The sequence below is a fragment of the Mobula hypostoma genome (assembly GCF_963921235.1).
Source record: "Mobula hypostoma chromosome 13 unlocalized genomic scaffold, sMobHyp1.1 SUPER_13_unloc_1, whole genome shotgun sequence".
In the NCBI taxonomy this organism is placed as follows: domain Eukaryota; kingdom Metazoa; phylum Chordata; class Chondrichthyes; order Myliobatiformes; family Myliobatidae; genus Mobula; species Mobula hypostoma.
Window position 1 is genome coordinate 325,515 of NW_026948145.1, and position 27,455 is coordinate 352,969.

Here is a 27,455-nt window from a genome sequence, read left to right on the forward strand (position 1 = left end):
GATCATTGATACAGATGACAAAGAGCACCAGACTCAGCCCCGATCCCCGTGGCACAGGCCTCCAGTCAGAGAGGCAACCCTCTACTACCACTCTCTACAAAGCCAATGTCTAATCCAATTTACTACCTCATCTTGAATGCCAAATGACTGAACCTTCTTGACCAAGGTCCCATGTAGGACCTTGTCAAATGCTTTGTTAAAGTTCATGTAGACAACATCCACTGCCTTGCATCAACTTTCCTGGTAACTTCCTCGAAAAACGCCATAAGATTGAATAGACAGGACCTACCATGCTGACTATCCCCAATCAGTCAATGTCCATCTAAATACTCATATATTCAGTCCCTTCGAATACCTTCCAATACTTTTCCCACAACTAATGTCAGGCTCACCAGTCTAAATGTTCTTGTTTATTCTTAGAGCCTTTTTAAAACAGTGGAACAACATTTGCTATCCTGCAATCCTCCAGTACCTCACCTGTTGCCAAGGATAATTTAAACATCTCTGCTAGCGACCCTGCCATTTCTGCACTTGGCTCCCACAGGGTCCAAGGGAACACCTTTGCAGGATCTGAGGATTTATCCATCGTAATTTACCGCAAACAGCAAACACCTCCTCCTGTACAGGGTGAATGAAGACCACGCTGTTTTGTTTCACTTTCTATCGACTCTGTGTCCGTCTCTTCAGTGAATGCAGATGCAAAAGAATCATTTAAAATCTCTCCCATTTCTACTGGCTCCATGCATAGATTAACATCCTGATCTTACAGAGAACTAATTTTGCAATCCCTTTTCTCTTAACTTATCTGCAGAATCTCTGAGGATTCTCCTTCACCTTATCTGCTTGGGCAACCCCACACCTTCTTTTAGCCTTCTTGATTTCTTTCTCAAGGGTTCTCCTTGCGTTTCTTATACTCCATAAGCACCTCATTTGTTCTTACCTGCTTATACCTGCTATGCACTTCCTTCTTTTTCTTAACCAGGGCCTCAATATCTCTTGAATATCAAGGTTTCCTAAACCTGCCATCTCTACTTTTTATTCTAACAGGCACATACAAGCTTTGTACTCTCAAAATTTCACTTTTGAACGCCTCCCACTTACCAATTACACCTTTGCCAGAGAACAGCCTGTTCCAATACACACATGCCAGATCCTTTCTCATACCATCAAAATTGGCCTTTCCCCAATTTAGAATCTCATCCCGCAGATCAGACCGATCATTGTCCATATTTACTTTGAAACTAATGGCATTGTAATCACTAGATGCCAAGTGTTCCCCTACACAGACTTCTGTCACCCACCCAGTCTCATTCCCCAATAGCAGATCAAGTATCGCACACTCTCCTGTTGGGATTTCTACACACTGATTAAGGAAATTTTACTGAACATATCTGATAAACTCTATTCCATCTGGTCTTTTTTCAGTATGGGATTCCCAGGCAATATTGGAAAGTTAAAATCACCTACTAAAACAACTTTATGATTCTTGCAACCGTCTCCAATCCCTCTTCAAAGTTGTTCCTCTAAATCCAATGGACTGTTGGGTGGTCTGTACTATAGTCTCATTAAGGTAGTCATAGAAACATAGAAAATAGGTGCAGGAGTAGGCCATTCACCCCTTCGAGCCTGCACCGCCATTTATTATGATCATGGCTGATCATCCAACTCAGAACCCCGCCCCAGCCTTCCCTCCATACCCCCTGACCCCTGTAGCCACAAGGGCCATATCTAACTCCCTCTTAAACATAGCCAATGAACTGGCCTCAACAGTTTGCTGTGGCAGAGAATTCCACAGATTCACCACTCTCTGTGTGAAGAAGTTTTTCCTAATCTCGGTCCTAAAAGGCTTCCCCTCTATCCTCAAACTGTGACCCCTCGTTCTGGACTTCCCCAACATCGGGAACAATCTTCCTGCATCTAGCCTGTCCAATCCCTTTAGGATCTTATACGTTTCAATCAGATCCCCCCTCAATCTTCTAAATTCCAACGAGTACAAGCCCAGTTCATCCAGTCTTTCTTCATATGAAAGTCCTGCCATCCCAGGAATCAATCTGGTGAACCTTCTTTGTACTCCCTCTATGGCAAAGATGTCTTTCCTCAGATTAGGGGACCAAAACTGCACACAATACTCCAGGTGTGGTCTCACCAAGGCCTTGTACAACTGCAGTAGTACCTCCCTGCTCCTGTACTCGAATCTTCTCGCTATAAATGCCAGCATACCATTCGCCTTTTTCACCGCCTGCTGTACCTGCATGCCCACTTTCAATGACTGGTGTATAATGACACCCAGGTCTCGTTGCACCTCCCCTTTTCCTAATCGGCCACCATTCAGATAATAATCTGTTTTCCTATTTTTGCCACCAAAGTGGATAACTTCACATTTATCCACATTAAATTGCATCTGCCATGAGTTTGCCCACTCACCCAACCTATCCAAGTCACCCTGTATCCTCTTAGCATCCTCCTCACTGCTAACACTGCCGCCCAGCTTCGTGTCATCCGCAAACTTGGAGATGCTGCATTTAATTCCCTCATCCAAGTCATTAATATATATTGTAAACAACTGGGGTCCCAGCACTGAGCCTTGCGGTACCCCACTAGTCACCGCCTGCCATTCTGAAAAGGTCCCGTTTATTCCCACTCTTTGCTTCCTGTCTGCTAACCAATTCTCCACCCACACCAATACCTTACCCCCAATACCGTGTGCTTTAAGTTTGCACACTAATCTCCTGTGTGGGACCTTGTCAAAAGTCTTTTGAAAATCCAAATATACCACATCCACTGGTTCTCCCCTATCCACTCTACTAGTTACATCCTCAAAAAATTCTATGAGATTCGTCAGACATGATTTTCCTTTCACAAATCCATGCTGACTTTGTCCGATCATTTCTCCGCTTTCCAAATGTGCTGTTATCACATCCTTGATAACTGACTCCAGCAGTTTCCCCACCACCGACGTTAGGCTAACCGGTCTATAATTCCCCGGTTTCTCTCTCCCTCCTTTTTTAAAAATTGGGGTTACATTAGCCACCCTCCAATCCTCAGGAACTAGTCCAGAATCTAACGAGTTTTGAAAAATTATCACTAATGCATCCACTATTTCTTGGGCTACTTCCTTAAGCACTCTAGGATGCAGACCATCTGGCCCTGGGGATTTATCTGCCTTCAATCCCTTCAATTTACCTAACACCACTTCCCTACTAACATGTATTTCACTCAGTTCCTCCATCTCACTGGACCCTCTGTCCCTTACTATTTCTGGAAGATTATTTATGTCCTCCTTAGTGAAGACAGAACCAAAGTAATTATTCAATTGGTCTACCATGTCCTTGCTCCCCATAATCAATTCACCTGTTTCTGTCTGCAGGGGACCTACATTTGTCTTTACCAGTCTTTTCCTTTTTACATACCTATAAAAGCTTTTACAGTCCGTTTTTATGTTCTCTGCCAGTTTTCTCTCATAATCTTTTTTCCCCTTCCTAATTAAGCCCTTTGTCCTCCTCTGCTGAACTCTGAATTTCTCCCAGTCCTCAGGTGAGCCACTTTCTCTGGCTAATTTGTATGCTACTTCTTTGGAATTGATACTATCCCTAATTTCTCTTGTCAGCCACGGGTGCACTACCTTCCTTGATTTATTCTTTTGCCAAACTGGGATGAACAATTGTTGTAGTTCATCCATGCAACCTATAAATGCTTGCCATTGCATATCCACCGTCAATCCTTTAAGTGTCATTTGCCAGTCTATCTTAGCTAATTCACGTCTCATACCTTCAAAGTTCCCCTTCTTTAAGTTCAGAACCTTTGTTTCTGAATTAACTATGTCACTCTCCATATTAATGAAGAATTCCACCATATTATGGTCACTCTTACCCAAGGGGCCTCTCACGACAAGATCGCTAATTAACCCTTCCTCATTGCTCAAAACCCAGTCCAGAATAGCCTGCTCTCTAGTTGGTTCCTCGACATGTTGGTTCAAAAAACCATCCCGCATACATTCCAAGAAATCCTCTTCCTCAGCACCTTTACCAATTTGGTTCACCCAGTCTACATGTAGATTGAAGTCACCCATTATAACTGCTGTTCCTTTATTGCACACATTTCTAATTTCCTGTTTAATACCATCTCCGACCTCACTACTACTGTTAGGTGGCCTGTACACAACTCCCACCAGCGTCTTCTGCCCCTTAGTGTTACGCAGCTCTACCCATATCGATTCCACATCTTCCCGGCTTATGTCCTTCCTTTCTATTGCGTTAATCTCTTCTTTAACCAGCAACGCCACCCCACCTCCCCTTCCTTCATGTCTATCCCTCCTGAATATTGAATATCCCTGAACGTTGAGCTCCCATCCCTGGTCACCCTGGAGCCATGTCTCTGTGATCCCAACTATATCATAATCATTAATAACAATCTGCACTTTCAATTCATCCACCTTATTACGAATGCTCCTTGCATTGACACATAAAGCCTTCAGGGGCTCTTTTACAACTCTCTTAGCCCTTGTACAATTATGTTGAAAAGTGGCCCTTTTTAATGCTTGCCCTGGATTTGTCGGCCTGCCACTTTTACTTTTCTCCTTTGTACTTTTTGCTTCTATGCTCACTTTACACCCCTCTGTCTCTCTGCACTGGTTCCCAGCCCTCTGTTGTGAACTAACCTCCTCATGCCTAGCTTCTTTAATTTGATTCCCACCCCCCAAACATTCTAGTTTAAAGTCACCTCAGTAGCCCCCGCTAATCTCCCTGCCAGGATATTGGTCCCCCGAGGATTCAAGTGTAACCCGTCCTTTTTGTACAGGTCACACCTGCGCCAAAAGAGGTCCCAATGATCCAAAAACTTGAATCCCTGCCCCCTGCTCCAATCCCTCAGCCACGCATTTATCCTCCACCTCATCACATTCCTACTCTCACTGTCGCGTGGCACAGGCAGTAATCCCAAGATTACTACCTTTGCGGTCCTTTTTCTCAACTCCCTTCCTAGCTCCCTATATTCTCCTTTCAGGACCTCATCCCTTTTCCTACCTATGTCATTGGTACCTATATGTACCACGACCTCTGGCTCCTCACCCTCCCACTTCAGGATATCTTGGACACGATCAGAAATATCCCGGACCCTGGCACCAGGGAGGCAAACTACCATCCGGGTCTCTGGACTGCGTCCACAGAATCGCCTATCTGACCCCCTTACTATCGAGTCCCCTATCACAACTGCCCTCCTCTTCCTTGCCCTACCCTTCTGAGCTACAGGGCCAGACTCTGTGCCGGAGGCACGGCCACTGTCGCTTCCCCCGGGTAAGCTGTCCCCCCCAACAGTACTCAAACAGGAGTACCTGTTGTTAAGGGGCACAGCCACCGGGGTACTCCCCATCACCTGACTTTTCCCCTTCCCCCTCCTAACCGTGACCCACTTGTCTGCCTCCCGTGGCCCCGGCGTGACCACCTGCCTTCCACTCCTCTCTATCACCTCCTCGCTCTCCCTGACCAGACGAAGGTCATCGAGCTGCAGCTCCAGTTCTGTAACGCGGTCCCTTAGGAGCTGCATCTCAATGCACTTGGCGCAGATGTAGACGTCCGGGAGGCTTGGAGACTCCAGGGCCTCCCACATCCGACACCGAGAACAGCAAACTGCCCTCACAGTCATAATGCCCCTCTCCTCAAATAGCAACAGAAAATGAATGTCAAACCTTCCTCGCCTCGCCCGCTTCCGCCTAAGCCCGGTGAGCCGAAGCCCTTAAGTCTTCACTCTGCTCCCGGCTCACTCCGCCGCCCGCAAAGTAGGCTGCCCGCTCTATGAGGCTTTGTTCCTTTTAAATCTGCCGCGCTGCACTGCCCGACGTCACACGCCTGCGCAGTCCCGCCTCTCAGAAAGCCGTTGGAGAAAAAAAATAACGAAAATTTCAAAAATCTCTTTCTCGGCACTCCCACTCAGACTCTCAGACTCCTTCTTCGAATCACACCCGAAGCAGGATGTCATACCTTTCTTACTCCTCAGTTACACCCAAAATGCCTCACTAGTCACCCAGCCAAGCTCATTCCCCAATCCAAGATCTAGCCTACTTTCTAGTTGCACTGACCACAGACTGCTTCAAGAAGCATCCTGTGGATACACCTAACAAATTTTAACCCATCTATGCAGTTTCCAGTCTATGCTGAGGAAATTAAAGTTATCCACAGGAATAACCCTGTTGTCTTTGCTCCTTTCATTAATCTGCCTGCATACAGTACTGTGCAAAACTCTTAGGCACATATATATAGCTAGGGTTTTGAAGACATTTGCAGGGTACTGTAGTAATTTTATGTACTGCACTATACTGCTGCCACAAAAAGAAAGCAAGTTTCATGACATATGTGAATGATGATAAACCTGATTCTGATATGGGTCTCTGTTGTGGACTGAGACTGGGAAGGGGGCTAGGAGAGAGGTGGAAATGGGAACCACCAGAGAGACATTCTATAATGACCAATAAACCATTTGTTTGGAATCAAAAATGACCTTGCTTGGAGTCTCTGGGCTAGGTGTCTCTGTACCTGTCCTAGGCACTCCTTCTCTGCCACCTGTCCCACACCCCTCCTAACACTTTTGACAGGACTGTATATTTTCCTTAATGTCCCAGTGGCTACTGAGTGGGGAGGGGGGTCTGTAGTATAATCCAATCACAGTGATTGCAGCTTTCCTATTTTTAAGTTTGACCCACACACACTCAGTTGAACGACCTCTCTGAGTGCAGCTGTAATATTGTCTCTGACTCGTAATGCCTCTCCCTCTTTTACGTCCTGCCTTTCTCTTCTACAACACTGAACCCCTGGAACGTGAGCACCTGATCCTGCCCCTCTCTCAGCCAGCTCTGGTTAGTGAGGGACCACAGTGAGGCACTGAAAGCCCACAGTGGGATGCACTCATGTGAAGCCCAGGACAGCGGGCAGTGCTCTCCGTGAACCCCAGGACAGCGGGCAGTGCTCTCCGTGAACCCCAGGACGGCGGGCAGTGCTCTCTGTGAAGCCCAGGACGGCGGGCAGTGCTCTCCGTGAACCCCAGGACAGCGGGCAGTGCTCTCCGTGAACCCCAGGACGGTGGGCAGTGCTCTCCGTGAAGCCCAGGACGGCGGGCAGTGCTCTCCGTGAACCCCAGGACGGCGGGCAGTGCTCTCCGTGTGCTTACCGGAGCATTCTCCGTATCCAGCTCCTCTTCTGCGGTGAAGAGGCTGAGGCACTCGTCCAGTGGCACCCGACTTGAGATCGACATCCTCTGTGAGGCCAAGAGGGAGCCGGAATTGAGTGACTGGCAATGCTCTCCCTGTCCAGGTTCTGGTAGACTAGAGTCCCTACACTTCTCCCGGAGCCCTCCTCCCCTGGAGTCCCTACAAGGACCCACATTGCCTTTTAAATTGCCTCACTCTTTCTCCGGTAGAACCTACCTTCCACCCTCCCTGGAGACCCTTCCCTATCCAGGGCTCGACCCCCTCTACCAGAGCAACCCTCCTCTCCCTACTTGGGCACCTCCTTTCCTCCCCTGGAGCAGCCCTCCCTTCTCCTAGAGATACACTCCCTTCCTGAGGCTCCCCACTGCCCCCAGAGACCCCCACCAACTCTCCCCGAACCACCACCCTTCCCTTGGAGCCCTCTTCACTCCATCCATCACCCTCTCTCCTATCCCTTCACTGAACTCACCCCCACCCTTCCTGGAACCCAGCCCTCCCCCCCCACATGGAAGAACAGGGAGAGAGACGTACCTTGGGAATGGGCAGTGAGAGATCACAAAACACCTCGAAGGTGCTGGATTGATAGCCACATGATGTACACCTGAGGGTGCTGTTCAACTGTCCCACAAAGAGATCTGGGGAAGAGGTGGAGGCATTGTTACTCTCTGTACCCACATCAGAACTGTCGTGCTCTGACACTGTGTGAAAGGAATCTCACATTTTGCTTTCTGCGGGCTGAAATCCTAGCAAGAAGTCAGTCATTGGTGACACAGTGCAAGGTTTAAAGAGTTCTTTCTGCAGGCTGAAATCAGCATGGGGTCATTAACAAGAACAGAGGTGCAAGCAGAGCGGGTGGTTTAGCAGTGTGCCAGTGCTAGAGTGGTCCGACTTTAGCTCAACAGGCTTGGGCAAGCACAGGTGGAAACTCTAAATATTAAATAAAGTTTTAGTAAGTTTTTTTTGTCTGTTAGTACATAGCTAGTGTGCTGAAAATGGATCCAGAGGTAGTGGTATGTTCCTCGTGTGAGGTGGGAGATTTGGGTGACCTCCAATTCCCCCGGTAACTACATCTGCACAAAGTGCATCAAGTTGCAGCTCTTTAGAGACTGTGTTAAGGAACTGGAGCTGCAGCTCAATGACCTTCAGCTCACACAGGAGAATGAGGAGGCGCAGGATTCTGGTACTGACTCTCAGAACCTCTGTGGCTCTGAAGGGAAATGGGGAGAAAAGCAGCGCAGTAGTGATGGGGAGCTTTTAATTCAAGGGGCAGAAAGCAGATTCTCTGATGTGAAAGAGACACCCAGATGATCAGGGATGTGTCAGATCCGGTCCATGGCATTCTTAAAGGAGAGGGTGAACAACCAAAAGTCATGATATGTAATGGTGCTAATGAGATAGATCGGAAAAGGAAGAAAGTCCTGAAGAGAGAATATAGGGAGTTGTGCAGACCTCTCGGGTAATCTCCGGACTGCTGCCTATGCCACACGCCAGTGACGGTAAGAATAGGATGATTTTGCAGATGAATGTGTGGCTGAGTATTGGTGCAGGGCAGGGGTTCAGATTTCTGGATCACTGGGATCTCTTCTGGGGGAGTTATGACCAGTACAAAAAGGATAATTTACATCTGAGCAACACACACAAAATACTGGAGGAACTCAGGAGGTCAGGCAGCATAGAATAGCATAGAAATGAATAGATAGTTGACATTTCGGGCAGAGACCCTTTTCAGGACTTCAGCTATCCAAGGATACACACTTTATCAAAAGGACAGGCAGGTAGTCAGAGAGCGTTCTCTTCGTAAAAAATGAACTCAAAACCTGAAAAAGAGGTAACACAGGATTGGAAGACTTAGAATCGTGGGTGGAGTTGGAAACTGCAAGAGTAAAAAGACACTGATGAGAGTTATATACTGGCCTCCGAACGGTACCCAAGATGTGGGTGACAAATTACACCGGGAAATAGAAAAAAAATCACCTGAATTCAGTGGTTGGGAATGTGTTGGAGTCAGGGTTAAGGATGCAGCTTTGGGGTACTTGGAGGTACATGATAAAATAAGCCAAAGTCAGCATGATTTCCTTAAGGAGAAATCTTGCTTGACAAATCTGTTTTAATAACAAACAGGACAGACAAACAAGAGACAGTGGGTGTTGTTTATTTGGATTTTCAGATGGCCTTTGACAAGGTGCCACACATAAGGCTGCTAACAAGATAAGAGCCCATGGTATTACAGGAAATGTACTAGCATGGATAGAAAATTGGCTGGCTGGCAGGAGGCAAAGAGTGGGAATAAAGGGTGCCTTGACTGGTTGGCTGCCATCGATTAGTGGTATGCCACATGGTTTGGTATTGGGACCACTTCTTTTCATGTTGTATGTCAATGAATTGAATGAAGGAATTGATGGCTTTGTGATCAAGTTTGCAGTCAATAGAAAGATAGGTGGAGGGGCAGGTAGTGTTACGGAAGCAGGGTGCCTGCAGAAGGACTTGGACAGATTGGGGGAATGGGCAAAGAAGACACAAATGGAATATAATGTTCATCTACTTTGGCAGAAGGAATAAAGACATGGACTATTTTCTAAACAGGGAGAAAATTCAAAAATCAGAGATGGACTTTGGAGTCCTTGTGCAGGATTTCCTAAAGGTTAACTTGCAGGTTGAGTCAGTGATAAGGAAGGTAAATTATATGTTGGCATTTATTTTAGAGGGCTTAAATACCACAGCAAGGAGGTAACATGGAGGCTTTATAAGGCATAGGTCAGACTGCACTTGGAAATACTGTGAGGAATTTTGAGCCCCTTATCTAAGAGAAGAAGCGCTGGCATTTGGAAGAGTCCAGAGGAGGTTCACGAGGATGATCCCAGGGTGAAGGGGTGAACACGTGAGGAGCCGACTGGTGGCTCGAGGCCTGTGCCTACTACAGTTAGAAGAATGGGAGGGGGTCTCATTGCAACCTATCGAATCCTGAACGGTCTGGATAAAGTGGATGTCGAGAGGATGTTTCCTATGGTTGGGGGAGAGGGCACAGGCTCAGAATTGTGGGAAGTCCATTTAGAACAGAGATGAGGAGGAAGTTCTTTAGCCAGAGGGTGGTGAATCTGTGGAATTCGTTGCCACAGAAGACTGTCCAGGCCAATTCATTGGGTATATTTAAGGCAGAGGCTGACAGGTTCTTGACTCTTAGTGCACCTAAGATTACAGAGAGAAGGCAGGAGGATGGGGTTAAGAGGGATAATAAATCAGCCATGATAGACTATCATAGCAAACACAATGAACCAAGTGGCCTAATTCTGCTCCCAGGTCTTGCACTGTGTCTAACCCATGCCCTGGGGAGGTGTAATAAAGATTGTACAAGGAGCTTCACTCTGTGTCTGACCCGTGTCCTGGGAGTGTGTGATGGGACAGTGTAAAGGGAGTTTCACTCTGTGTCTGACCCGTGTCCTGGGAGTGTGTGATGGGACAGTGTAGAGGGAGGTTTCACTCTGTGTCTGACCCGTGTCCTGGAAGTGTGTGATGGGACAGTGTAGAGGGAGTTTCACTCTGTGTCTGACCCGTGCCCTGGGAGTGTGTGATGGGATAGTGTAGAGGGAGTTTCACTCTGTGTCTGACCTGTGCCCTGGGAGTGTCTGATGGGACAGTGTAGAGGGAGCTTCACTCTGTGTCTGACCCGTGTCCTGGGAGTGTGTGACGGGATAGTGTAGAGGGAGCATCACTCTGTATCTGACCCGTGCCCTGGGAGTGTATGACGGGACAGTGTAGAGGGAGCTTCACTCTGTATCTGACCCCTGCCCTTGGAGTGTATGATGGGACAGTGTAGAGGGAGCTTCACTCTGTGTCTGACCATGCCCTGGGAGTGTGTGATGGGACAGTGTAGAGGGAGTGTGTGATGGGACAGCGCAGTGGGAGTGTGTGAAGGGATGGTGTAGTGGAAATGTATGATGGGACGGTGTAATGGGAACATGTGATGGGACAGTGTAGAGGGAGTGTGTGATGGACAGTGTAGAGGGAGTGTGTGATGGGACAGTGTAGAGGGAGTGTGTGATGGGACAGTGTAGAGGGAGTGTGTGATGGGACAGTGTAGAGAGAGTGTGTGATGGGACAGCGCAGTGGGAGTGTGTGAAGGGATGGTGTAGTGGAAATGTGTGATGGGACGGTGTAGTGGGAACATGTGATGGGACGGTGTAGTGAGAGTGCGATGGGACGGTGTAGTGGGAGCGTGTGATGGGACGGTGTAGTGGAAATGTGTGATGGGACAGTGTAGAGGGAGTGTGTGATGGGATAGTGCGGTGGGAGTGTGTGAAGGGATGGTGTAGTGAAAATGTGTGATGGGACGGTGTAGTGAGTGTGATAGGATGGTGTAGTGAGAGTGTGATTGGACAGTGTAGTGGGAGTGTGAGGTGAGAGTGTGACAGGATGGTGTAGTGAGAGTGCGATGGGACGGTGTAGTGGGAGTGTGAGGTGAGAGTGCGAAGGGACAGTGTAGTGAGAGTGTGATTGGACAGTGTAGTGGGAGTGTGAGATGAGAGTGCGAAGGGACAGTGTAGTGAGAGTGTGATTGGACAGTGTAGTGGGAGTGTGAGGTGAGTGTGTGACAGGATGGTGTAGTGAGAGTGTGATTGGACAGTGTAGTGGGAGTGTGAGGTGAGAGTGCGAAGGGACAGTGTAGTGAGAGTGTGATTGGACAGTGTAGTGGGAGTGTGAGGTGAGAGTGCGAAGGGACAGTGTAGTGAGAGTGTGATTGGACAGTGTAGTGGGAGTGTGAGGTGAGAGTGTGACAGGATGGTGTAGTGAGAGTGTGATTGGACAGTGTAGTGGGAGTGTGAGGTGAGAGTGCGAAGGGACAGTGTAGTGAGAGTGTGATTGGACAGTGTAGTGGGAGTGTGAGGTGAGAGTGCGAAGGGACAGTGTAGTGAGAGTGTGATTGGACAGTGTAGTGGGAGTGTGAGGTGAGAGTGTGACAGGATGGTGTAGTGAGAGTGTGATTGGACAGTGTAGTGGGAGTGTGAGGTGAGAGTGCGAAGGGACAGTGTAGTGAGAGTGTGATTGGACAGTGTAGTGGGAGTGTGACAGGATGGTGTAGTGAGAGTGTGATTGGACAGTGTAGTGGGAGTGTGACAGGATGGTGTAGTGAGAGTGTGATTGGACAGTGTAGTGGGAGTGTGAGGTGAGAGTGCGAAGGGACAGTGTAGTGAGAGTGTGATTGGACAGTGCAGTGGGAGTGTGACAGGATGGTGTAGTGAGAGTGTGATTGGACAGTGTAGTGGGAGTGTGACAGGATGGTGTAGTGAGAGTGTGATTGGACAGTGTAGTGGGAGTGTGAGGTGAGAGTGCGAAGGGACAGTGTAGTGAGAGTGTGATTGGACAGTGTAGTGGGAGTGTGAGGTAAGAGTGTGAAGGGACAGTGTAGTGAGAGTGTACAATGAGTCACTATTTCCTTACCTACGATTTTGCTGTCATCTCGCTCCAGGTATCGCTTCCACATGTGGATTGATTTCTCATCGTCACTGAGGAAGAAATTAATGTTGGTCAGAGTGGGAGAGGGTGAGGCAGAAGAAGAGAGCGGTAGAGGGAGTTAAAAAGTGTGGGAGAATTAGAAACAGTAAGGGGTCCTGGGAATCGGGAACATGAGGGCAAAGGAAAGAAAAGGGATGTGACCTCCAGAGAGAAAGAATCATATTGAGAGGCAGCATAGAGTGAGAGACTATCGGGGAGAGAGTGACAGATGGGAAGGGGGACAGCGGATGAGGGAGAGGGTGAAAGAAAGGTGTTGAGGGAGAGTGGGTGGGCATGCAAGAAAGAGAGACGATTCAGTGAAGATGAAAAAGTGCAGGAGATAAAATAGTAAAAGAAAGAATGAAAGCAAGAATGAGAGCGAGGAAGATACAGAGAGGGAGCAAGATTGTGAGACAGAGAAAGAAAGGGACCATGCCAGCATGCTACTGATAACCAGTTACAGCCCTCTTGTTATCAACACTCTCCAATGGTTGAGCAGTGGTAGAAGTGGCTTCCTGCCTGCAGCATCATGAATTGCCTGTGGAACTGAGGGTGCCGTTTTACTGGATGTTCAGGTACACTGCGAGTGTGTGTGATCCTGACTGGACTGTGGGATAATTTTCTTAAAGCTCTTGAGCAACCCTGTCTAGGAGCAGGCACATCTCGTCTCTGATGCTTGCATTAGCTGAACTTGGACCTGCATTCGCCAGGACAACCTGGGTCTTCTCCATCCCCATCCTCTAGATAGTGCATGTGGGGAATTTCATTACATGGAAAGCTTGCTGGCTCCATCCATGGCAGTAGAGGAGTGGTAACAATGAGGAGCCCAAGCTAACTACACCATTAGTGCTGCTCTGTTCCCTCAAGACCTTGTGCCAGGGGGTGGTATTCAATCCCAAGCAGTTACGTGAAAATGAAGAGAAAAGGACAGCAGATGGTGTGGTGCTTGGGGGGTAACTGTGTGCGAGTGGACAAGCTCTGCACCTTATCCTCCATATCTACCCTGAATTTGCACTGCTGACTCTAGCTGTGGGTGTGGTCCCTCTGGTTCATATAAAGGTACTGTCTATCGCACTCACGGGAGTGTGTTGTGGGCTCCTCTGTCCTGATCTTCAATCTCCATGTCCCCCTATTTCAGACACTGCACTGACCCAGAACTACACCTAGTTCCTTTCATGACTGACCTTCCTCCCATTCTGAGATGTCGATTTTCCGGTCATGGTAACATCTTCGTAAACTTGCTGTCACTCTCTCCTGGTACATGGTGACCTCAATTGTCCCAGTGTCCTGGTGTGGGAGATGGATCAGCACTCAATACTCAGTCCCATTCCCACCTCAGCAGGTGAAGCAGCCCATGCCTGTGTGCAGCAAGACCCAGACAACTTTCAGACACGGGCTGAGAAGTGACAGGTAAAATTCACACACACAAGTACCAGGCAGTGACCATCTCCAATAAGAGAGCCCGATCTCCTTCCCCTGACATTCCCATTGCCCTGACCTGTCCATCAATACCATGGGATGACCACTGACCAGAAACTCACCTGGACCAGTTACATCAACACCATGTCTCCAATACTTGTCCAGTTACTAGAGCTGCTAGCTCTGAGTTCAGGTTCAATCCTGACTTCAGGTCCTGTCTGTGTGAAGTTAGCCCGCTCACCCCGTGAGGAGAGATCATTGGGCAGATAGAAGGAACAACGTGAAGAAGTGCTCTGTGAAGTACCACAAAATCCTCCCTGAGTCTGGGGAATCTCCAGCCAATGACACTGAATGCATAGAGAGAGCATTCAGGATGGGATTGGAAACCTGGAGTTGTGGATCGTGAATATGCAGTGGTCCTGTGTGAGCAATGGGGTGGAGCTACCAGCTCACAAACTCCCCACTCACTTGTCTCATCACATACCTCCTGACCTGTCTGTGGAAGAGACTGTGGGTCCCACACTGAACTCACTATAGGACCACAGAACCACTCTTGCTCGCCAGGGACTGAGGCCTGAGATGGTATATTAGCATCTACCAGTGATCGTCAAGCACATACCGAACTGTATTGTTCCCGTGAGTGAGGACTGCAAATAGGGACACGTGTGGTCAACATTATATTTTCAACTAAGATTTTGTCTCCAGCTGAACTGAGATGTGAAGGTGTTGTTTCAGGTCACTGTAGCCTTGGGATCGATGGGGGAAGGTGTCGTTCCAAGGCACTGCAGCCTTTGGGACTAAGTAGGAGAAGGTGTTGTTTCAGCGCACTGCAGCCTTGGGATCGGCAGGGGAAGGTGTTGTCTTAGGGCACTGCAGCCTTGGGATCAGTAGGTTTAGTTCTAGGGCACTGCAGTTTTCGGGACTCGGTAGGAACATACACAAAATGCTCTTGGAATTCAGCAGGGCAGGCAGCGTTGATAGAAAAGAGTAAACAGTTGATGTTTCGAGCTGAGACCTTCATCAGGAGTCCTGATGAAGGTTCTTGGGCTGAAATGTCGATTGTTTACTCTTTTCCATTGATGCTGCCTGGTCTGCTGAGCTCCTGCAGCATTTGTGTGTGTTGCTTGGATTTCCATCATCTGCAGATTTTCTTTTGTTTGTAATGGGACTCATTAGGAACTGTACTGCACTTGTGCTGTTGTCCGGCCCTCCAGTAGACAAGTGCAGAAATGAAAATGGCTCCACGTGAATTCAGACTGCTAGTTCAGCTCTTTAGAAGCATACAAAGAATTGGAATGAAAGAGAGGGGGAATGGTAGTGCGAGAGGCAGAGAGACAGTCAGACTGAGGGAGGGACTGCAGAAGAGATAGGGGAGGGGAGAGACACACATAGAAAGACAGAAGGTCTGAAGGGGGAGATGGAGAGAGGCAGTGAAGGAGATGGGGATGGGTACAAGAGAGGACAGACATGACAATCAGAGAGAAAAGCAGAGATGACAATGGGCACTGAGAGAGGGACAGAGGCAGCCAAGAGCACTCACCGCATTCGCTCCACACTTCCAGTGAAGCCCCGTATCCCAGACACTGACATGATGCTGGGAGCTTTGCGGGATTTCCGATTGATCTCCATGTGGAGCCAGTCCATGAGGAAGCGAAGGAACTCCTGAGCATCCTGCTGGCTGTGAGAGAGGGCGGGGCAGAATGGAGTGGAGGGAGAAGGTTGAGTAGAGTGGAGGGTGGGGGGAGACAGAGAGAATGAGAAAGGGCAGGAGGGGTAAAGAGAAGCAGATTGGGAAAAGATAGGGTCGGGGAGTCAGTTAGCTTTACGAGGGAGCAAGACCATTCACTTCCTCTTGAAACGGTTACACGGGAAGCAGTCAAGGTTGCTCTGGCCCTCCAGATCTGACATGCTGTCACGGTGATGGGTGGTGGGATCGTGCTGTATCCATACTGACTACCTCATTCGCTACCTTACCACACTAGCTACACTGCAGGGAGTGTTCATTGCTCGTGACAAACCCTGAGATGTTGAGGAGTAACAAGTCCCCAAGAACAGATGCGATGGAAAGTAATGGCATTCAGCGCCTTTGAGTCTACAGTCCCATTCAATCAGCTCGTGGACAGTCCTGTGCCTCAAGATCACCCTTCTGCCTGACCCCTCAGATCACCCCTCCCTCCCCAACGACCAAACTGAAGGACTGGACATCTTCAGGGGGAGCAGAATTCTGGAGAATCCCTTTCCACTTCTTTCCCAAAGCTCCCATTCCAGGATTGTGCCCCTAACTGTAGTTAATATGGAGATGGAGAACGTCTGGCAACTGACAAAGGGTCAAATGCAAGTTAACACAGAGAAGTGTGTGGTGATGGCAGGTGAAACAGCATCAGCAATACACAATAACTTGGGGTGTGGAGACACAGAAGGAGTTTCTGTCCAGGGATCCCGAAAGGAGTAAGGCAGCTCAAACAACAGGAATTCTGCAGATGCTGGAAATTCAAGCAACACACATAAAAGTTGCTGGTGAACGCAGCAGGCCAGGCAGCATCTCTAGGAAGAGGTGTAGTCGACGTTTCAGGCCGAGACCCTTCGTCAGGATTGGCAGCTCAATACAGGGTTGAAAGGCCAAAGATCAGTGTATACAATCAGGATAGGAGATGCTCAAACTCTGTCCTACACCAATTAGACAATGGGGACAGTTGTGGTCATCATTTTGCAGACACCAGGGTCCAATTGGAGAGGGTAAGGGGAGACGAGTGAGAAAATGATAGATAATAACTTAAGAGGCTAAGGTTAGAGATGGGGAGTAGTTGAGGATTAAAGGATCTTTTTCAGACGCAAGGGCTCTAACTAGCAATGTGCCACAGATATTAGTGCTCGCAACTGCACTACTTACAATGAATTTCCTTGATGATGGGACCAACAACAGCTTCTCCAGTTCCAAGATTGGAATGAGTTACGAGGAGGGTAGGGCTGTCAGTGAAGGGGCAGAGAGAGTACCTCATGGGGAAGGAGGTTTTCACTCATTCCTGATTCAGGATCAGGTCAGCACCGAGAAAGAGAAGGTTCAGACCCCAGGAGGGCCACTGCTGATGCCCGTATCATAATCTCTTGGAACTCGGTTGTTTCAGAGGGCACCGGAGGGTTAACCACGTTGGGGCTCTGGAGGCACGTTGGCAGCAGACCAGATGAGCAAGGCAGATGTTTTTCCTTATGGAACATTGGTCAACCAGAGGGAGATTTTGTGTTCAATGTCAGTCACAGTTTGCACAGACCAAAACACACATATTCTTACATAAACCTACCCTAAATCTCTAAGTCTCCTTACATTATCACTATCCAGCCGGATTTTCTTGATCACGATTGAATTTTTAACTGAATTTGGATTCCCAGCCAATTTACAATCAATCCCTAATTAGACCTGGGACATTGGATTGTTAACTTAGCTTCTGTCACTAGACCAGTAATTGAACTGCTGTGTTCACACAATACTCTTCAGTCTTGAAAAGCAGAGCACTGTGGACAGAGGCTGGTTGTAGAGGAATGTGGTGTCCGCATATACTGAATACAGGAGATCAGCACACGGAAACGGCAAATTATTCCCACATCTCACTGTTGGTTGGTGATAACTATGGAAGGGAGGGTGTAACAGGGGGGAAGGGTCAGTAGCAATGGAAAGAGTGTTTGTGGGACCTCACCTGGAGCACAGACACAATGTTCCCCCTCTGTCTAAGGAGGTCCACACCACATGCACTAGGGGTGACTGGATCCATCCAGGCCAGTAAGGTCTTACCAGGAGAGGTTGAGTGTGTTCCTTCATCATCACTGTCTAATTACGAGAACCCCCTTTGTAACAGAGGACTGCAGTGGTATAAGAAGACAACGCACCCCAACCTTATCACGGGCAGCCAAGGATGAACGATAAATTCTGCTACATCAATGTCCCAGGAGACAGGGGAGGTACACAAGAAGAGACAGGTTCCGCAGGAAGATGGAGTGATTGACAGGGTTGGGAGCCTCCACAGCTCACCTGTATCCAATGAAGTGTGGAACGAATCTCTGGAATGTCTGGAGGAAGCGCAATGGACTGACAGAACCTGAGCTTATGGGGTCCCAAAGAGCAGCAATCAGATCGGCAAAGGCTATAAGGGGCAAGAGAAGAGATAATGGAGAGAGGGGAGGGGCAGAAGACAAGCGAGACAGGGAGGGAGAGATAGAGGGAGATTCAAACAGGGAGAAAAAGAAAAAGGAAACAAAGCAGTGGGAAAGGGAAGGAGAGGTAGTGGTGGTAGAGGGAGAGTGAGGGAGGGTGGGGGAAGAGAGAAAGAGGGGAAAATATAAAGAGATGACAAAATGGAAAAACAAAACAATTTCACACGAGCAAAGTGGAAAAAATACATTAGCCTAAGTAAGAAATATACAACCAACAACATACAGAGGAAATATTTTTCTCCAAAATAAAAGAACTGCTACTGTTCCTTGCAATATATACGGAGACCAGTGCTCCCTATATTGAATATGGGATCTCATATACCCTTTAATGTACATGGGGACCTATGTTCCCTGTAATATCCACAGGGACCAATGCTCCCTATATTGTACACAAGGGCTGAAATAGCCTGTAATATACACATAGATTGATGTTCCCTGCAATATACAGTGTCTGTATCTCCCTGTATATACACCGTGTCTGTATCTCACTGTATATACACCGTGTCTGTATCTCCCTGAATATACACCATGTCTGTATCTCCCTGTACATACACCGCGTCTGTATCTCCCTGTATATAGTGTATCTCCCTGTATATGCACCGCGTCTGTACTTCCATGCAGACACCATGTATCTCACTGTATATACACTGTGTCCGCATCTCCCTGTATATAGTGTCTGTATCTCCCTGTATATATACCGTGTCTGTATCTCCCTGTATATAGTGTCTGTATCTCCCTGTATATATACCGTGTCTGTATCTCCCTGTATATAGTGTCTGTATCTCCCTGTATATACACCGTGTTCGTATCTCCTTGTGTACTCACCATGTCTGTACCTCCCTGTATACACACCGTGTCTATATCTCCCTGTATATACACCATGTCTGTATCTCCCCGTATATACACCATGTTCGTATCTCCCTGTATATACACCGTGTCTGTATCTCCCTGTATATAGTGTCTGTATCTCCCTGTATATACACCGTGTCTGTATCTCCCTGTATATAGTGTCTGTATCTCCCTGTATATACACCGTGTCTGTATCTCCCTGTATATAGTGTCTGTATCTCCCTGTATATATACCGTGTCTGTATCTCCCTGTATATACACCATGTCTGTATCTCCCCGTATATACACCATGTTCGTATCTCCCTGTATATACACCGTGTCTGTATCTCCCTGTGTATACACCGTGTCTGTATCTCCCTGTGTATACACCGTGTCCGTATCTCCCTGTATACACACCGTGTCTGTACCTCGCTCTATACACACCGTGTCTGTATCTCCCTGTATATACACCGTGTCTGTACCTCGCTCTATACACATCGTGTCTGTATCTCCCTGTATATACACCGTGTCTGTATCTCTCTGTATCTCCCTGTATACACACTGTATCTGTATTTCACTGTTTATATACAATGTCTGTATCTCCCTGTATATACAACACGTCTGTATCCCTGTATATATATTTTGTCTGATTTCCCTGTACATTACATCACCCCATTCACATTCTTCTTACCATCCATCAGTTCACAATGTTTCTTTCCCAATCCATTTACATCCAGCCGATACTCCTTCTGGATGCAGTACTCCCGCAGTTCCCTGGTGTTGCTCAGACACTGGAGAATAGCATTCATGAAACACTGTGGAACCAAACGCTCTGTGTCAGTTCAGTGAGCTGAACAGACTCATTGGTTTTACAGCATGCTTACGGCCCTTCAGCCCAACTCTCTGCATACCAATCAAGTTCCCTATCACAACTGGATGTTTTTGCTTGCATCTGCCCCATATCCCTCTAAACCTTTCCTATTCATGTACCTGTTCAATTATCTTTTGAACATTGTAATTTTAATCCACCTTTGAAGCTGCATCTTTTGTCAGCTAATTCCATAGACCCTCTTAGAAGTTGTCCCAAGTCCATCTTCAGTCTTTGCCCTTTACCTTTGCCGTTTAGATTTAGACTGCCAAACCCTAGGAAACAGACTAATATCTATGCTCATGATTTTATACCCCTTAAGGTCACTCCTCAGCCTCCCACACTCCAGAGAAAAAAGAAATGCCAGTCTATTCAGTCTCTCCATATACTGTAACTCAGACTCTCTAGTTCTGGTACCATCTTCGCGAATCTTGTCTGCACCCTTTCCAGCTCAGTGATACCATTCCTATAATGGGTGACTACAATTGCATACAAGTGGACAATCCAAGTGGGATTTCATCAATTAACTTTACAGCTGTAACATGACATCCCAACTCCCATACTCAATGCCCTGATTGAAGAAGGCAAGAGTGCCAAGAGCCTTCTTTACCACCCTGCCACTTTCATCCCTAGGTCCTCTGTTCTACCGAGCACTACCGTTTACTGTCTAAGCTCTGTCCTAGTTTAATTCACCAAAGTGCAATACCTCACACTAGTTAGAGTTAACTTCCATCTGCTTTGGCCTACTTTCCCAGTAGATCTAAAACATAGAACAGTACAGGCCCTTCGGCCCACAATGTTGGAGGACCTTTTCACCTACTCCGAGATCCATCAACCCTCCATCCCACTCTTCTTTCATTCATGTGCCTATCCAGGAGGCCCTTAAATGTCTCCAATATATCTGCCTTTGCTATTACACCTTGCAGTGCATTCCACACACTTACCACTCTGACATTCCCCCTATACTTTCCTCCAATCACATTAAAAGTATGTCCACTTGTATTAGCCATTGACATCTAAGGTAAATGGCTGTGGCTGTCCACTCCTATCTATGCCTCTTATCATCTTGTACACATCTACCAAGTTGCCTCTCATCCTCCTTCAATCCAAAGAGAAAAGCCCGAGCTTGCTCAACCTTTCCTCCCAAGTCCTGTTCTCGAAGCCAGAGAGCATTCTAGTAAATCTCCTCTGCACCCTCTCTAAAGCTTCCACATCCTTCCTATGATGAGGCGATCAGAATTGAACACAATACTCCGTGTGGTCTAACCATTTATAGAGCTGCAACGTTACCTTGTGGCTCTGGAAATCAATTCCTGCCTCCCCCCCATTAATGAAGGCCAACACACACATCTTAACTACCCTATCAACTTGCTCAGCAACTTTGAGGGATGTGTGGACTCTGAATCCAAGATCCCCCTGTCCCTCCACACTGCTAAGAGTCCTACAGTAACCTTGTATTCTGCCTTCAAGCTTGACCTTCCCAAGTGTATCACTTCACACTTTCCCACATCGTACTCCATCTGTCACTTTTCAGCCTGGCTCTGAGTGGTAGTAAATTCATACAGGGAATAATGAATTCTTGGTTCTGTTACACAGTAGAGAGATGCGGGGGGGTGGGTGAACATGTAATTGTGAGATATAGGGGGCCAACGAAAGCCAGCAACAGACTCATAGGCCCAAGTCACTATCGTCAGTGAACTCATACCTGTTTACTTTCCGAGCAACGGCTGTGTTTATGCTCTCCTGTTGCTGTAGCCCATCCACTAAAGGTTTGACGTGTTGTGCATTCTGAATGTTTTTCTGCACACTCTTGTTACATGTGGTTATTTGAGCTTACTGTCACTTTCCTGCCAGCTTCAACCAGTCCAGCCATTCTCCTCTGACCTCTCTCATTAACAGGGCGCTTTTGCCCACAGAATTGCCATTCACTGGTTACTGTTTCTCACACCAGACTCTGTAAACTCTAGAGACTGCTGTGCATGAAAATTGTAGAAGAGCAGCAGTTTCTAAGATACTCAAACCACCCCATCTAGCATCAACAATCATCCCACAGGCAGTCACTTAGATCACATTTCTTACCCATCCTGATGTTTGATGTGAATAACATATTTGTATTATCAAGGTGTACCGACGTACCTCAAAAGGTGGCTACTGTGTGTATAAGGTGAAAGTGGAACTGCACACAGCTCATCACAGTTTGTCAGACATGGCTATAAGAGGGGACTGTATTGGCTCCCTTTCTGTTTACCCTTCGTACCTCAGACTTTAGATACAACACTGAGTCATATCATCTGCAGAAATTCTCTGATGACTCAGCAATAGTTGGGTGTATAACGAGAATGGGAGAATGAACACAGGGCCCTGGTGGAGGACTTTGTCAAATGGTGCAAGCTGAATCAACTGCAGCTGAACATCAGTAAGACAAGTAGATGGTGATGGTCTTCAGGGAGACCAAGCTGCACTGCTCCCTGTTGCTACTGATGGTGAGGACCTACAAGTACCTGGGGGTGCACATGGATGACAGACTTGAGTGGAGCAGAGGCTGTGTATAAGAAAGGCCAGCGTTACCTCTACTTCCTGAGGAGAATGAGGTCCTTTGGAGTATACATGTTCTACTAGTCTGCTGTCATCAGTACAATCTTCTACGCTGTGGTATGCTGGGGCAATTGCATCAAAATGGGTGATGCCAGTAGGCTCAATAAAGTGATTAGAAAGGCTGGCTGTGTCACAGGAGTCAATTTGGACACCATGGAGGCTGTGGTAGAACAAAGAACCCTACAGAAAACCCTGGCAATTCTGGACAATGTTTCTCACCCTCTGCATGCCACCTTGGCTGAACAGAAGAGCACTTTCAGCAATAGGCTAAGACAAATACACTGCTCCAAAGAGCGCTATACGAGATTATTCTTACCCTCGGCTATTCTCTGTAATGACTCCACCTATAGCAGAGGAAGTGATACCCCCCTCCTGTTAGACTGCTTCAGGTAACTTACTTTTCATTCTTTCTTACTTCTAATATTTATATATTTGTATATCTGCACACTTGTAATGCGACTATGACTCTAATTTCCTTTAGGATTAATAAAGTATCTACCTACTATCTATCTTAAAATGTAGCTGCTTTAGCTTGGCATTTCAAAAGGCTTCCTCACTCTATATCGGGTAGAGGTAGTGGGGAGTAAAGTGTTTGTAGATATGAAGTACAGTAGCATAAAAATAACGAATACTAAATAATGGATTGGGGAACAATTGCTCTGGGACAAGTGACATTCCTGTTCATGTCAGCTTGCAATAAAGAGAAAGCTTGTTCTGGAGGTAAACCCCAGGCTCAATGCCATCTTGCCATCTACATCTGCATCCTGTCAATGCCTGTTGTAACTATATGACAAGCTTCTATGCTATCCACAACCCTCCTGCCATCTGCATAACTAACTCATCCTTCCACTTGCTCATCCAAATCATGAAGAGCAGAATACACTCCACCTACAATCAACCTCCACCTTCCGTGGGCAAGCTAATTCCAAATCCATGCTGCCGTTTCCTTGGATCCGATGTCTTCTAGCTTTCTGAATGAGACTATCATATTCTGAATGACCCTTGCAGAATGCATTACTACAATCCTTATACACTACATCACTACTCTACATTAGTATAGTGGAAGGTATCTCCACTTTCACGCAGGAAATCAGGGTCTGATTCCCGAACTTTTGGGTTCCAGCAGTTAGCACGATGGTAGTACAGCTCAGAGTTTCCTTTGGGTGCTCCTGTTTCCTCCCATAGTCCAAAGACTATGTAGGTTAGTAGGTTAATTGGTTATTGTAAATTGACCTGTGAATAGGCTAGGGTTAAATAGGTGGCTGCTGGGCCTGTTCCATACTGTACCATACTGTAAATAAAATAAAACTTGTTTTGTCACTTCAGGCTCTGAGACACAACCTGCCCCTCACAAAGCCATGCTGACTATCCGTAATCAGACCATGCTTCTCCAAATGCTTGTAAATCCTGCCCCTAAGAATCCTCCCCAATAGTTTGCCCACCACTGATGTAAGATTCAGTGGTCTATAATTTCAGGATTGTCCCTATTACTTTCTTAAACAAATGCATAACTTTTGTCATCCTCCAGTCTGGTACTACTTCTGTGACCAGTGAGGATGCAAAAATCTCTGTCAATGGTGCGGCAATATGTATCCTCACTTTCCTGTATAAACCTGAGGTATAGTTTGCCCGCCTCCAGGGACTTATCTGTGCTAATATTTTCAAAAGATCCAATACATCCTCTTTCTTAACCTCAACATCTTCCAGCACATTAGCCTATTCTACACTGACCTCACATTTGTCCCCTCACTGGTGAATAATGAAACAAAGTATTCAATAAGGACCTCCTCTACCTTGGGCATGTTTCTTCTTATAGTTCTGATCAGTCCTACCCTCATTTCTAATCATCCTCCTGTTCTTTGTGTATGTGTACAATGCCTTCAAATTTTCTTAATCATACTCACCAAGGCCACAAAATCATCCAAATCATTGACATATAACATGAAAAGAAAAGGTCCCAACATCGACCGGTGGAACACCACTCCAACAGTCAACCAGAAAAGGCCCCTTTATTCCCACTCTTTGCCTCCTGCCACACAGCCAGTTCTCTATCCATGTTTCCTGGCTCTTACCTTGTTTAGCAGCCTCATGTGTGGCACCTTGACAAAGGCCCTCTGAAAATCTAGGTAAACAACATCCACCGACTCTCCTTTGTCTGTTATTTCCTCAAAGAATTCCAGCAGGTTTGCCATGCAAAATTTCCTCTGAAGGAAACCATACTGACTTCAGCCTATTTTATCATGTGTCTCCAAGTACCCCAAAGCCTCACCCTTAATAATGGACTCCAACATCTTCCCAACCACTGAAGTCAGGCTAACTGGCCTATAAGTTCCTTTCTTCTGCCTCCCTCCCTTCTTAAAGAGTAGAGTGACACGTAATTTTTCTGTCCTCCAGAACCATTCCAGAATCCAGTGATTCTTGAAAGATCAACACTAATGCCTCCACAATCTCTTCAGCTACCTCTTCCATCAATTCCTTATTAGTTTTTTAGTTGTTTTCTTCTGGTTTTTAAAAGCATCCCAATCCTCAAACATAACCAATAATCTTTGTTGTGTTGTATCCCCTCTCTTCTCCTTTTATGCTGTCTTTGACTTCCCTTGTCAATCACAGTTGCCTCATCCTCTGCTGAGAATGCTTCTTCTTTGAGATGTACAGTGTGTATCCTGTGCCTTCCAAATTGCCCCCAGAAACTCCAGTCATTGCTGCTCTGCCATCATCCCTACTAGTGTTCCCTTCCAAACAACTTTGACCAATCCCTCTCTCTTGCCACTGTAATTCCCTTTACTCCACTGAAATACTGATACATCAAATCTGTTGCATTACATAACACCCAATCCAGAATTGCCTTTCCTCTGCTGGGCTCAACCAGAAATTGCTCTAAAAAGCTATCTCATTGGCATTCTCCAAATTCCAAGTCTTGGGATCCAGCACCAACTTGATTTTCCAAATCTATCTGCACATTGAAATTCTCCATGTCTATCGTAACAATGCCCTTTTTAAATGCCTTTTCAACCTCCTGTTGTAATTTGTATCCCACATCCTGGCTACTGTTTGGAGGCCTGTATATTTCTCTCAACAGGATCTTTTTACACTTGCAGTTTCTTAACTCTACCCACAAGGATTCTACATTTTCTGAATCTATGTCTTTCAGCTCCCTGTACTCACTTCGCAGAACCTCTTCCCCGTTTATACCTATGCCCTTGGTGCCAATGTGTACCATGACCTCTGGCTGCTCACCCTCCCCATTGAGAATATTCTGCAGCCACTCTGAGGCATCCTTGACCCTAGTACCTAAGAGGTAACGCACCACCTTGGTGTCTCTTTCATGACTACAGAAGCTCCTGTATGGCCGCTATCAAGTCTCTTAACAATATCACTCTACCTGATATTACCCTTCCCTGCTATGCCTCAGAGCCAGGATTATGGCTAATTCCCAATTAAATACTTTCCCATATGGTTTTCTCTGATCTTTGTCCATAATTATGCAAAAGGTTGTGGTCCAAAATTCTTGCCCAAGAAATCTGTCACCTGACCAGGTCCATGGCCTAGTACTAGATTTCATGTGGCCTCTGCTCTAGTCTGCCTGTCCATATATTAGGTTAGGAATCCTTCCCAGACGCCTATCAAATTCTGCCCCTCATAAACATCTTGCACTAAGGAGCTGCTAACCAATATTAGGAAGTTGAAATCACCCATGACAACAACCCAGTTATTTTTGCACCTCTCCAAAATGTCCTTACCCCATCTGTTCCTCGGTGTCTCTGCTGCTATTGGGGTGGTGGGGTTAGAGGATCTATAGAATACTCCCAATAGAGGGAATATTTCCTTCCTATTTCTCTGACTTCCATGCACACTGACTGAGTAGGCAATCTCTCCACAATGTCCTTCCTTTCTACAGCCGTGATACAATCCGTTAGCAATACCATTCCTCCACCTTGTTTACTTCCCTCCCTGTCTCTTCTGAAATATCTGAACACCAGAACATCCAGTAGCCATTCCTGCCCTTGTGACAGCCAAGTCTATGTAATGACCACAACATCATAGTACCCTGTACTGACTGTGCTTTAAATTGTTCTCGCATTAAACACGTTTTAACCTTTCTGACTGACTGCATTCCTGTTCTATCCAAAGTCTATTTATCTTCACAGTCTCTCTACAGATTGCATCTACCTTTACACCAACTGCTCCATCCTCTGATCTATTACTGGCTCCCATTCCCCTGCCAAACTAGGTTAAACTTTTCCCATCAGCCCTAGCAAACCTGCCTGTAAGGTAGGTAACCTGTCCCCATTGTACAGGTCATACTTTCCTCAGAAGAGATCCCAACGATCCATAAATCTAAATTTTGTCCCTGCGCTTATTCCTCACACATTCATTTGCCATATTCCTTTGTAATAAAAAAAATCTTCTTCACTGGTGTCATGCACAAATTTATTAACATTGCTAAGCACATTAACTCATAATTTGTAATTAAAGAGAAAACAACAGCTCTGATTCCTGTGACATCCCACTGGTTACAGGCCTCCAATCTGAATAGCAACCCTCCCTCTATATCCAACCACCAAGCAAGTTGTGTATCCAGTTGGTTACACCAGTTGAATATATCATCATCCATGGCTAGGATAACCTTCACAGTCTCAGCTATCACTGACGAGGCTGCCACTTCCCCAGCTGCCTGCCGGGAGCGAGCCACAGAGTGAAAAGGTCCCTTAGATCCAACCTGTACATGCCAACCACACATCCTCCCTGCTCGTCTCAGTTGCTTGTGTTCATCCCATAACCCTACAAGCCCCTCTCCTCTGAGGCATCTCATCAAATGTATCCGCCTTGGTCACTTCCTCTGTCAGGGTG

General features: G+C 46.7%; 1 protein-coding gene across 5 annotated transcripts in view; it reads right to left on the reverse strand.

The window, feature by feature from the left end:
• Positions 1-27,455, reverse strand: part of LOC134341276 (ubiquitin carboxyl-terminal hydrolase 2-like) — a 60,054-nt gene that overhangs the window by 18,771 nt on the left and 13,828 nt on the right. For 2 of the 5 annotated variants that reach the window (XM_063039139.1, XM_063039141.1), the window contains exons 4-9: positions 19,833-19,956; positions 18,132-18,243; positions 15,648-15,785; positions 12,635-12,699; positions 7,730-7,833; positions 7,159-7,245 (exon numbers count right to left, since the gene is read on the reverse strand). In XM_063039139.1, the coding sequence (XP_062895209.1) occupies positions 7,159-7,245; positions 7,730-7,833; positions 12,635-12,699; positions 15,648-15,785; positions 18,132-18,243; positions 19,833-19,956 (630 nt within the window). Of the gene's footprint in view, positions 1-5,683; positions 5,860-7,158; positions 7,246-7,729; positions 7,834-12,634; positions 12,700-15,647; positions 15,786-18,131; positions 18,244-19,832; positions 19,957-27,455 lie in introns of those variants that run through there. The other 3 variants (XR_010016740.1, XM_063039143.1, XM_063039142.1) reach the window with 3 other exon arrangements.